Source organism: Neoarius graeffei, chromosome 28 (genome assembly GCF_027579695.1).
Source record: "Neoarius graeffei isolate fNeoGra1 chromosome 28, fNeoGra1.pri, whole genome shotgun sequence".
NCBI lineage: Eukaryota > Metazoa > Chordata > Actinopteri > Siluriformes > Ariidae > Neoarius > Neoarius graeffei.
This window is the reverse complement of record NC_083596.1, coordinates 14,727,566-14,739,980: the sequence shown is the minus strand read 5'-3', so window position 1 is coordinate 14,739,980 and position 12,415 is coordinate 14,727,566. Positions and strand designations below refer to the sequence as shown.

General features: G+C 40.2%; 1 protein-coding gene across 4 annotated transcripts in view; it reads left to right on the top strand.

Moving 5' to 3' along the window:
• Nucleotides 1–4,954: 4,954 nt before the first annotated feature.
• LOC132876098 (uncharacterized) overlaps nucleotides 4,955–12,415 on the top strand; it is a 50,050-nt gene continuing 42,589 nt past the window's right edge. For 2 of the 4 annotated variants that reach the window (XM_060913358.1, XM_060913362.1), the window contains exons 1-5: nucleotides 4,955–5,045; nucleotides 5,162–5,524; nucleotides 6,246–6,353; nucleotides 6,473–6,505; nucleotides 6,681–6,734. In XM_060913358.1, the coding sequence (XP_060769341.1) occupies nucleotides 4,973–5,045; nucleotides 5,162–5,524; nucleotides 6,246–6,353; nucleotides 6,473–6,505; nucleotides 6,681–6,734 (631 nt within the window). In that variant the 5' untranslated portion in view covers nucleotides 4,955–4,972. Of the gene's footprint in view, nucleotides 5,046–5,161; nucleotides 5,525–6,245; nucleotides 6,354–6,472; nucleotides 6,506–6,680; nucleotides 6,735–11,658; nucleotides 11,866–12,415 lie in introns of those variants that run through there. The other 2 variants (XM_060913361.1, XM_060913360.1) reach the window with 2 other exon arrangements.

The window sequence follows — 12,415 nt, the reverse complement described above, 5'->3', positions numbered from 1 at the left end:
ATGTATGTTGGCAGAGTGTGTGTCACATGTTTGTGTGGGTTGAATGGTGTCTAGTGGGTGTATATGAATGGCATGTTACGACTTGTTTTCATGTTTTATTGTGTTTAATTTTCTATTAATTTGAGATTTTTTAAAATTAATCTTCTAATAGCACTTTAACTCTCTGTTTTGGCTTGAGGCAATTACGTCTGGGGGGCAAATGCATGGGGTTTACTTTGTGCTCTTACAGTTTTCTTTTGGTTGTGTTTTTGTTTGGGTTTGTTTTGAATGTTGTATTTGATTTGAGTTGTTCTTTGAATTGGTTTATGTGTGGTACCACAGATTTGAAGTTTGTTTATGATTGGGGAAATTTGTTTTTTTTTCTTTTCTGGTGGGATGAAAACTGTGTAGAGGCCATTGTTGCACTGTCGCTTCTCAAGACCTATTTATTAATGCCATCATACTGGAGTCTTTATGCTCTCTTAATTTACTTTTACCTTTCATGACTACAGTGGGGTGGCACGGTGGTGTAGTGGTTAGCGCTGTTGTCTCACAGCAAGAAGGTCCTGGGTTCGAGTCCAGTGGCTGGCGGGGGCCTTTCTATGCGGAGTTTGCATGTTCTCCCTGTGTCTGTGTGGGTTTCCTCCGGGTGCTCCAGTTTCCCCCACAGTCCAAAGACATGCAGGTTAGGCTAATTGGTGGCTCTAAATTGACTGTAGGTGTGAGTGTGAATAGTTGTTTGTCTCTGTGTCAGTCCTGTGATAACCTGGTGACTTGTCCAGGGTGTACCCCGCCTCTCGCCCATAGTCAGCTGGGATAGGCTCCAGCTTGCCTGCAACCCTGTAGAACAGGATAAGCAGCTATAGATAATGGATGGATGACTACAGTCAAATCAATAAATTATATGCATTTGAGGAAGCCTGCATCTCTGTCTCACTCGTTTGATTGAATGGCCTGAATTGGGGTGACAATTCATAGCACTGTTTGAAATGGGTTTATTCTGAGTTTTTGGATAAAACCTCAGGTACGTCTAACCATTGGTGGTGGTAGCCAACCGTGGCCACCAACCCAGGCCTGCCACGTTTCTAATAGACATTTTGTGTTTGTGTTCTTTCTGTGTTTTTCTGCATAGAAGCATCATCAAAAGTGTACAACCACATAAATGTGCAATTTGGAGAGAAAAGTGGTTGGAGGTGTAGCTAATGAAATGGCAAATCACAAATTCACCGGCTTTCTGTAGCTGCCTTTGTCAGATTTAAAACACTGATGTTTGCTTACAAAGCCAACTGCAGACCAGCATCTACTGATGGAACCCGTCACTGCACCACATTCCCCCCGATACTCTAGCACTGCTCAACTGATCCAACCATCTCTCAGGATACAAGGAAGGTGTGCATCAAGGCTTTTTTCTGTTCTGGCACCTGGTGGTGGAATGATATTTCCTGAAATGGACAAACAGCTGAGTAACTTTCACTCTTCAAACAATGATGACTAAAGTCCTACCTCTTCATGAAGTACTTAAACTAGCACTTTATTTTAAAAATATTTCTCGTGTTCTCTGTGTGGTTTTCTTACTATATTACCTCCCCAATATATGTTGTTGTTTTTTTTTCCACTAATCCATGACCTAGTGAACCAGTATCAGGATGTATTTATTGATACAGACTTCAACGCACTTCTGTAAGTTGGTCTGGATCAGGGCATCTGCCAGATCCCATAAATGTAAGTGGTTTGTTGGTTTTACACATTTTCAGAAAGTGATGCACAGAACTCTCATCATGATCGATCTGAATGTGTCATGTTTCCAAATCAGCTGGTGGTGTTGTAGTACTTGAGATCAGTCTTGGTCTCAAGACCACTTTTTGAAGGTCTTGGTCTTGTCTCAGAATCAACCACATTTTTACTTGGTCTTGTTTTGGTCTCAGACATAGGGATATCAGGATTTTATTTCAAGACTGGTCAAGACTAGTCTGGCTAACGCAACTTCAAAGCTCTGCGAGCATTGGTCTGGCAAAGATATTAAGCCCAACCGTTTCCCAAAGGTGTGGTTGACCCGCCTCCCTGAAATGCCTCAGTTTGCTACTGGTCGAAGCCAGAAAAGGCTGTGACGAAGCTTAAACCAATCACATCACTCTTTCCTCTGACATATGTGATGCGACGGAAACTGCTTGAGTAACAGGAAGAAGATAAATACCTCCAGGGCTGCTCTTTGCTCCGTTTTCAATGAGAACTTCCCGTTGAATGCTTTCAATACAGCATCTACCGCTGTGTCAAAGGCTTGCCGCTGCTCCATGTTCGTAATGTTTCTAGTGAATGAAGCGCTTCCGGCATAGATTCTGTAAACAATCTATGGCTTCCGGTCACAGTTCTACTACGTCACTGCCTTGAACACGCCTCTACCCAGGGCCATTGGAGATGCTCAAAGTTGATTGGCTCCCGATTTTTCGGGAGCTTGGAAGAGCTGGAGATAGCTTGCCTTGCCAGACTAAGTTCGCAACAGGCCCCCGTGTTGCGTCACACTTAGGATGGGCGGGCCCAGGCTAGGTCAAAACCACAACTGTGGGGATTTCACTAAATAACTTGTGCATTGTCTGACTTATTTGTTAATATCGTTAATGTGATTGGATGTAAAACTTCCTGCTTCAAATGCAACCAATAATGTGACTTGTTGCTAATTTGAAATTTTTTTCCTGTAAACTGCTGTTTACAGCCTCCCCGTCCCCATTCACATCCACTGGTCTGATCCTGGTCTTGACTCGGTCTCACCCTGCCTTGGTTTTGGACCTGACTTCGTCTCAACCCTTCGAAGTCACTGTCTTGTTTTGGTCTTAATACACTCTAGTCTTGGTCATGACTTGATCTCAGTTTAGGTGATATTGACTACAACACTACCAACTGGCAAACCCTTGAAAAATAATCACCTCTTTTATCCAGTTACAGACTATGGCTTGATCAAGACCAAACAACCAAACACGCTTTCTAAAATTCATAGATCTATCCACACTTTGACACTTTCATGATGTTTCCAGGTTAGTTCAATTGTTGGTGTTCAACAGGTTAGTTCAGTTGGTGGTGGTGCAGTCTTGACTAGTTGGTAATAAATTTGGACAACTTATGCTATAAATGTGGTTTGGTCATACTACCTACCTAAGCAAGCTCGCTCCGAACCGATCATTGACTAGCTGCCTCCATGAATTCCTATCTTTGATCACTTTCATCAAGTTTCTCCTGTTCATATTTGTATCTTCTTTTTGATGCTCTTGAACACACATTCTGTTCTTCTGCATGTGCTGTTAGCTCTCCCTGTTTCATAGTTAATTTCAGAGTTTTTACGTTGAAAGTTGATAGATAGACAGGCTTTGGACAGATAGATGGGTTTAGTCATCATAACACTGTAACCTCTTCCTCAAAGCTGCTGGTGTGTTTATTCTTTCATGGAAGATATAGAAAGTGACCCACTGTGAGAAAATATCGTAAGTACAAACACGAAATAAAAATTTCAGGAGCTTGAGAGATTGATCAGAAGTCTCTGGGAACAACTGGGAGTAAAGTGGGATTTAACAACAACAACAAAGAAGAAGAAGAAAACACCTCTAGCTGGAACATAGCAAGCTGTAGGAGATTGTCCGAGTATCAAATGCTGTGCCTTGTGCCTATACTGATGTGAAAAGCTACATTGGGGTTAATCAAAGTCATTTTAATTGATGGCAGGTATGTACTCAAAAAGACTGAATGCTGTTTCAACAAAGTATTAGTTTAAGGGTGTGCGCACTTATGCAACCAGTTCATGAGAGCCATTTCCTTTTCCTGCTACCTTTCCTCTCTAAAGTCAGTTGAAATTTATTTTTGACAGACTTTCTTCACCATTTCCTTTTTAGAAGTTGTTGATTTCTATATTGCGTTAATTTGACACAAGCCCCTGTAGATAGTTTAAAAGGCATGACTGTGTGATTGACCGTTTATAGGATCACCCACTTACTGAATGTTTGTTTCTGCAGCATGTGATATTTGGTTGATTCTTATCATCATGCATGCTCTGAGGTCATGATAACATCTACATAGCCCATGCCCTATGCTGACAGCTTGCTTGTTTATGACTTTAGTTGTGCTCTTGCATTGACCTTGGCTTATTCCATGGCACATTGATGCAATTATTCATCCAGCCAATCATGTTGTAGCAATGCAGTAAATAAAATCATGCAGATACACATCAAGAGCTTCATCACAGTGGACGGAAAATGTGATATCAATAACTCAGACTATGACTATGATTGTTTGGGTCTGGTATGGGTATTTCCGAAACTGCTGTTCTCCTGAGGTTCACATGCACAGCAGTCTGTAGCATTTACAAAGAATGGTACAAAAAAAAAAAAAAAAATCCATCGAGTGGCCAGACTGTTTTAAACTGATAGGACGGCTTGGGTCATTAAAACAATCTGGTGAGCAGAAAAGCATTTCAAAACACAAAACTTGTCATTGTAATAGAATAAATGTATAATGGATTTTTAAAAATATTATGTGATTTTATAATGAATTAAATAATTATATGCCACTTAAAGAACGAGTCGTATATACATAATTCATATTGTATCAAATCTCATTACCTCCTGCTAGAAACTGCAATATTTTAGAAATAGTTTGGCTTTCTGAACCAGTGTGACCTTTTTTTTTTGTTCACAATGGTGCATTTTATTATTTTATACCATGTATTCAGTAACATGTATAATCTAACTGTTCATTAAACATCCAATCATAATATCGAATATATTACCTCTACTGAACAAGTTGAGCTGTGAGAAACATCTTTGCTAGTGTGCTATGTACAAGTTTTTCATAAAGGATATGTGAGGTCTGTGGGTTTTTTTGTTGTTGTTGTTTTGGTTTTTTTTTTTTTTAGTTTGTGCCTATTTCAGGAAGTGATGTTGTCTGTAATGTTCTCTCATCATCACTGCTCAGCCTGTCACATTTCCAGAAGCTGCAGCTCAATGATTGTATGAGGGTGCTATTTTTTAGCATGATATGTTTCAGTGTGTGGATGCTTTGGTGCGGTTTGAAGTTTGTCAAAGGTAAGTTATGCTCTGAATGGGGGAAAAGCAAGCAATCCATGTAAATCTGCATGAGTGTGCATACTTTTCCAATGAATTAACTGTCCCTTCATAATGGTTTTGTTGTTTGTATACAGGGGGTGTAATGTGTCCAAACAGCTGCACTGATCGAAGCAACATTTCTGTTAAACTCCAGTCTGATGTCCTGCTGCCGTGTAGCTTTAATCCAACTCTCCTCGGATCAGATAAGACTGCAGATATAGCAGTAGTGTGGAGTCAAAGGAACACAACATCACACAATCTACTGGAGATCCTTCTAAAGGGAGAAGTGCGTCCCTGGAATAACAAAGGTGGATGCATCAAGGCGTTTCCTGAGCTCTCTGAATCTGGAAACTTCTCCATCCTCCTTGAGAAAGTGCAGCCGTATGATGTGGGTCTCTACAGCTGTGAGCTGTTTAATGGGACCAACTGCAGCATTGCGTATCAGGAGATACAGCTTGGTTAGTAATTACACTTTTAGACATATATACGGTACATTATTGTTGGCTTTGGAAAGTTTGTGGTCTTTACTAGTCATTATCAGTTATGTATACCACAGTGTTCCATTCAGGTCAGAAGGTGTTGATGCATTTTCTGATGATGTGTCATTCTTGAATTAATAAACATTTGTAATTGTTGATAAAGGAGGAATGAATCCCTTTTTCAGTTCAGGGTGGCATCACACCACCTGGTTGTTGATTCTTTTATCCTGTCATTATTCATCAGAGGGCGGCACGGCGGTGTAGTGGTTAGTGCTGTCGCCTCACAGCAAGAAGGTCCGGGTTCGAGCCCCGTGGCCGGCGAGGGCCTTTCTGTGCGGAGTTTGCATGTTCTCCCCGTGTCCGCGTGGGTTTCCTCCGGGTGCTCCGGTTTCCCCCACAGTCCAAAGACATGCAGGTTAGGTTAACTGGTGACTCTAAATTGACCGTAGGTGTGAATGTGAGTGTGAATGGTTGTCTGTGTCTATGTGTCAGCCCTGTGATGACCTGGTGACTTGTCCAGGGTGTACCCAGCCTTTTGCCCGTAGTCAGCTGGGATAGGCTCCAGCTTGCCTGCGACCCTGTAGAACAGGATAAAGCGGCTAGAGATAATGAGATGAATGAGATGAGATTATTCATCAGACTCAGATCAAGATAGATTAACACTTTTCGGCTGTTTTACTTGCTGTATCGGCTTCCACAGGTCTTGCTAAGTTTGTTTTCTCTTGGGCGATAATCATCACTGGAGCATCAGCAGGAGCAGTACTTCTGTGTTTCTTCATTGCATCTGTCTTCTACATCAGCAAAAAACGTCAGTCTTTTGTATAAACATTTTATTAGCTATACTTGGTATGACATTTGTCATTTTTTAAACTATAAACAAGAATTGCACATCTACATTGCATTAAACAGCAAAACTGGATTTTACAGGAAAGCACCAGCCACACCCAGAAAACACTTGCAGTAAGTGTGCACCAGAGGTGTGAAATCTCTTCTCTATGTAGGAAGTTAGCACGTGTGTAACGACTGCAGTTCTGCTGTCACTGAAACTAAATTAATCAGTAAGGACATCACTGAAGGACATACTAGATTAGTAGTTCTAATAAATAAATGAGTTGTATGTACTGTCTGTCTCTAGGAAGTTCACATGATAACCCGATCTACGTCAGCTATACAGGACATAGCAAGGAAGGTAAATACTGTACCTACATTCCAAACATGTTCTGTTTATTAAACAGGAAATTTCAAATTTCAAATTTTCATTTTTGACATCTGTTCCACTTGACTAGATAAGTCATACTTGCCAACTTTTCAAAATTCTCATGGGGAGAAAAGTGCGTGAACGACCTTTTCAATTGGACGAGGGTATGATGCGCAGTTGAAACGATAAAAACAGTGGATCCCAATTAATTGCAAACCATTTGAAATTTATACAATTAAAGAGTTTTTGAATTGTTGATATTTTTAGATAGAAGAGGCTTTCTTCTGGTAACCCTTCCAAACAAGCCATATTTGCGCAGTCCTTTTCTAATTGTACTGCCATGAACTTTAACATTTAACATGCTAACTGTGGCCTGTAGAGTCCTAGATGTAGTTCTTGGGTTTCCTGCAGTTTCTCTGAGTGTTGCACGGCCTGACCTTGGAGTAAATTTGCTGGGACATCCACTCTTGGGAAGACTGGCAACTGTCTTGAATATTTTCCACTTTTGAATAATCTTTCTCACAGTAGAATGATGGATTTCAAATTGTTTGGAAATGGCCTTATAACCCTTCCCAGACTGATGTGCAGCAACAATTGCTTCTCTAAGATCATTGCTGATGTCTTTCTTCCTTGGCATGGTGTTAACATACACCTGAGTGCTCCAGACCAGCAAACTGCCAAAACTTCTGCTTTTTAAGAGGTGGCCACACTTGCTGATGATCAATTAATCAAATTCATTTGCATACGTGCCAACTTTTCAAAATTCTCATGGGGAGAAAAGTGCGTGAACGACATATTCAATTGGACGAGGGTCTGATGAGCGGTTGAAACGATAAAAACAGTGGATCCCAATTCATTGCAAACCATTTGAAATTTATACAGTTAAAGAGTTTTTGAATTGTTGATATTGTTCTGTTATGGGATTCATGTATCAGGCATGAGAGAGCTCAGAGTGAAAAATCTGAAATAATACTCGTCTTGAATTTTAATATAATAACAATGAAAGGGAAGTCTTAAATCAGATTTTTAGCTGAAAAATCTCCTGCCGGGCGGCACGGTGGTGTAGTGGTTAGCGCTGTCGCCTCACAGCAAGAAGGTCCTGGGTTTGAGCCCCGGGGCCGGCGAGGGCCTTTCTGTGTGGAGTTTGTATGTTCTCCCCGTGTCCGCGTGGGTTTCCTCCGGGTGCTCCGGTTTCCACCACAGTCCAAAGACATGCAGGTTAGGTTAACTGGTGACTCTAAATTGACCGTAGGTGTGAATGTGAGTGTGAATGGTTGTCTGTGTCTATGTGTCAGCCCTGTGATGACCTGGCGACTTGTCCAGGGTGTACCCCGCCTTTCACCCATAGTCAGCTGGGATAGGCTCCAGTTTGCCTGCGACCCTGTAGAAGGATAAAGCGGCTAGAGATAATGAGATGAGATGAAATCTCCTGCCTGAATATTGTATACATACAGAGACCCACAGAAAATATCACAAGTGATGCTTTAGACCAGACCTGGGCATTTTACGGCCCGCGGGCCGCATCCGGCCCTTTGGTTCATTCTGACCGGCCCGCGTAAGGTTAATTAGAAATTACAAAATAAACGTATTTTCTAATTTTACCTCATGCATGGACTGAATGTGCATTGCTTTTATTTTGAAGTTGTGTTCAACAAAAACGCAATGCGAGCGACATGAATATGACATGAAATCCCACGAAACCTAATCCCGCGATAACTACTTCCGTAATTTGTCCAGACCAACCACAAACTTGTACGTCATCCTTCAAACGGTCCAGCCAATCACATTGTGTGACGTCACCAGCAGGCACCGGAGCCGATCTCCGGCGAAAAGCACCAAATAAGGTGATTAGATGTGGGCATCATTATTATAATATGATGTATCTTGTTTGATATGTGGAGTAGAAAGACAATATTGTGATGTCTTTATTGTGTTTTGGGGTGAATGTGACTGAAAAAAAATGGTACAAACGTTCACATTTTGTTAACCATTGTTTTGGGAAATTTGATTGAATAAATGACATTTTTTGTAAGGCAACCTCGTTTTTTACATACTCTTACCAGTCTTAGCAGCTTGTAAAAACAATGTTATTTATTGCTTCATATAAAGAAATACAATTAATATTATGCAGAATTTAGTTCAGCCTTTTGGTCCGGCCCTCCACAAAATTTTCTGTTTCTCATGTGGCCCCATGGAAAAAATAATTGCCCACCCCTGCTTTAGAAGAATGTTTATCATTTCTTAAAATAGTCACAGTGAATGAAAGTATTATTGGATTGCATCAAATGTGTTTTCCTTCTGTAAGCTCATGTAAAAATACAGAGAACTATATATAAATTAAATAAATTTTTAATAAGATTTAACCAAAATAGTAACAAGTCAATTAAATAAATGCTACACTGTCTTAGTACTACTAAAACGCATCTCTCTCACTAAACACTTTCCAACAGAATTTTTAAAAAGCACGAGAAATCCTCTCAAAATCCTATCGGAATGCAGCAAAGGAATTTGCTCATTTGCAAACTTTGAAAGTTCATCTCATCTCATTATCTCTAGCCGCTTTATCCTGTTCTACAGGGTCGCAGGCAAGCTGGAGCCTATCCCAGCTGACTACGGGCGAAAAGCGGGGTACACCCTGGACAAGTCGCCAGGTCATCACAGGGCCGACACATAGACACAGACAACCATTCACACTCACATTCACACCTACGGTCAATTTAGAGTCACCAGTTAACCTAACCTGCATGTCTTTGGACTGTGGGGGAAACCGGAGCACCCGGAGGAAACCCACGCGGACACGGGGAGAACATGCAAACTCCACACAGAAAGGCCCTCGCCGGCCACGGGGCTCGAACCCGGACCTTCTTGCTGTGAGGCGACAGCGCTAACCACTACACCACCGTGACGCCGCAACTTTGAAAGTTTTCAAACAAAATTTAAAAATGGCACTATAAATACTACCATACTATCAAAATATACTCCACAAAGAAATTCACTCAAATGCAAAATTTTAGTACGACCGAAATTAGTACGAGATTACACTCAGTAGTAATCTTTCACTTAAAACCTCAAAACTCGATCAAAATCAATCACTTTCCAGATAATTCACTTGTAAACTTTCAAATATAAATTCAAAATAGCACTCAGACACTATCACACTATTCAAATACACTCACCAGACAAATTCTCTGTCATGCAAAATTTCACTAAACACTTTAGAAGTTGTACAGTTTGTTTCTGAAATGGTATGGAAGACGAGTTTAATTTCACACTCAAATGTCCATTATATTCTGATTTAAGGTATCTTTACCTTAAAATGTGTAACTGGCTGGTCAAACATTTGCTTATCCATGGAAATTCATTCTCCCATGCAACCTGGTATTTGCATTCATATTTTTGCCGTTTGGTATTGGGTTTAGTGGCCATGATGAATGACTGGTGGTGTAGTGGTTAGCATGGTCGCCTCACAGCAAGGTTCCGGATTCGAACCCAGTGGCCAGCGAGGGCCTTTCTGTGTGGAGTTTGCATGTTCTCCCTGTGTCTGCGTGGGTTTCCTCCGGGTGCTCCGGTTTCCCCCACAATCCAAAGACATACAGTTAGGTTGACGTGGGGCGGCCTTGGGCCAAGGTACCCATGAGCAAGGTACCGAACCCCTGACTACTCCCCAGGCGCTCTGGTGTGGCTGCCCACAGCTCTGGGTGTGTGCATGTGTTCACTGCTTCAGATGGGTTAAATGCAGAGGATGAATTTCATTGTGCTTGAAGTGTGCATCTGACGAATAAAGGGTTCTTCTTAGTTTTGTAAAAAATGTCGGACAGCCTGGGTGAATCCTACATTACGGAAGTGACTGTCGTTCTGTTCATTGATTGGTTAAAAATCAGTTAACGTCAGCAGTGTTTCTCATACGATTCTGATTGGACATAATCTGTTAAGGGTGGTGAGTTAGGATCCAATAGCAGAACACAAACCAGAAAATCCAATGAATAAAAAATTATTTAAATTAATTAAAGTCCAAAAAAAAAAGAGTCAACAAACAAAAATAGCAAAAATAATCCAGACAACAACGAGGTAGACAAAGTGCTAATATGAAAAAACATGAAAAACAGTTCAGACAACAACCATAGTGCAAAAAACAAGAAAAAAATGACAAAACGTGAGTACAAAAAACTGTGGCTAAGACTAGGCAAAACAGAGAGCAAAAATCAGGACGCAAAAAATGGCACAGAGACGACATGAGAAACAGACAAGACGTTCTGGCAAAGTCCCCTTCTGAGAACAGCCTATTTATACACAGCAGAGCAGACCGGGACGTGAATGCCGGCAAGATGGAAGTCCCATCCTGGATCCGGATTGCGCTGAACTGGGAGATAGTAAATTTCCAGAGTGGAAGTCCGGGGCGGATCATGACATAATCGGGAGTATTTTTAACTTGGCGCTAGGGATTTCCCAAAACCGGGAGATTATCCAGTTTTTAACAAATACAATCGGGAGGCGGGAGACGGAGGCTAAAATCGGGAGCCTCCCGCCGAAATCGGGACGGTTGGCAAGTAAGATAAGTCTTTGTCATTGTCACTTTTTCAAAGGTACAAGGAAATTGAAGGTGCTGTTGACTCATGAGTTATAGAAAAAATAATAACAAATAAAGTATAAAAATAAATAGTGAAGTATACAGAATTGCACTGGCAAAATAATATAAACAGAATATAAACAGAATTGTATTGGTTCTGTATGTACACAGATTGCACTGATAAGAAAAAAAAAAAAAAAAAAAAAAAAAATATATATATATATATATATATATACACACACACACTAATCAAAAAAAAAAAAAAAAAAAAATATATATATATATATATATATATATATATACACACACACACTAATCCGAAATCATCTTTGTTTCCTCTAACTTTAGCAGCTCTGGAGAGCGAAAACCCGATCTATGACACTGTTTGGAACAGAGGGAGCAGCATGTGATGAAAGCTCATACCTTCATCAGAGGGACAAATGTTGGAGAATACTTTATATCAGAAGGCGAAAACACATTCTTGTCTTTACTACAGTGTTAACTTGTGTAAAAATAACATGTGGTCTTGTAATAAATTAAGAATTAAAAAAATAATTAATTGTGTGAAGTGTTATGTTTAGTCAGTTTAAAACATTTTACATGACCCGAAAAAAATTTCAACTAAGAAAACATAGAGCAACTGAAAATAATTGGTTATATTATATGGACATGAGTATCTCATCTCATCTCATCTCATATTTTACTGGGAAATATGCCACGTATTTTTCATACAAACTACATCCGGGACATGGAGAACCAAAACTCCATGACGCAAATCTCTCAATGTCAGTCGTGAGGAAATCAATGAATTGTTTTGATAAATTTGGGTAATTTTGTTTGTGAGTGTCGATATAATAAAAAGAAACTCACACATTGGCTTGAAGATATGAAGTTTATCTTCTCGTGTTGAAAAACTCACATTTTTCAGATGAAATACATCGCGGATCTGAGTGACATTTATAGTATTGGCTGGTGTTGAGTGGTATATCGGATATATTCCATTCAGCTAGTATGATACTGAACGAGTTGAAGACGAGTTCAATATCATGCTAGCTGAATGGAATATATCTGAAAGACCATGAAAAAAAGCCATTATTATTATTAT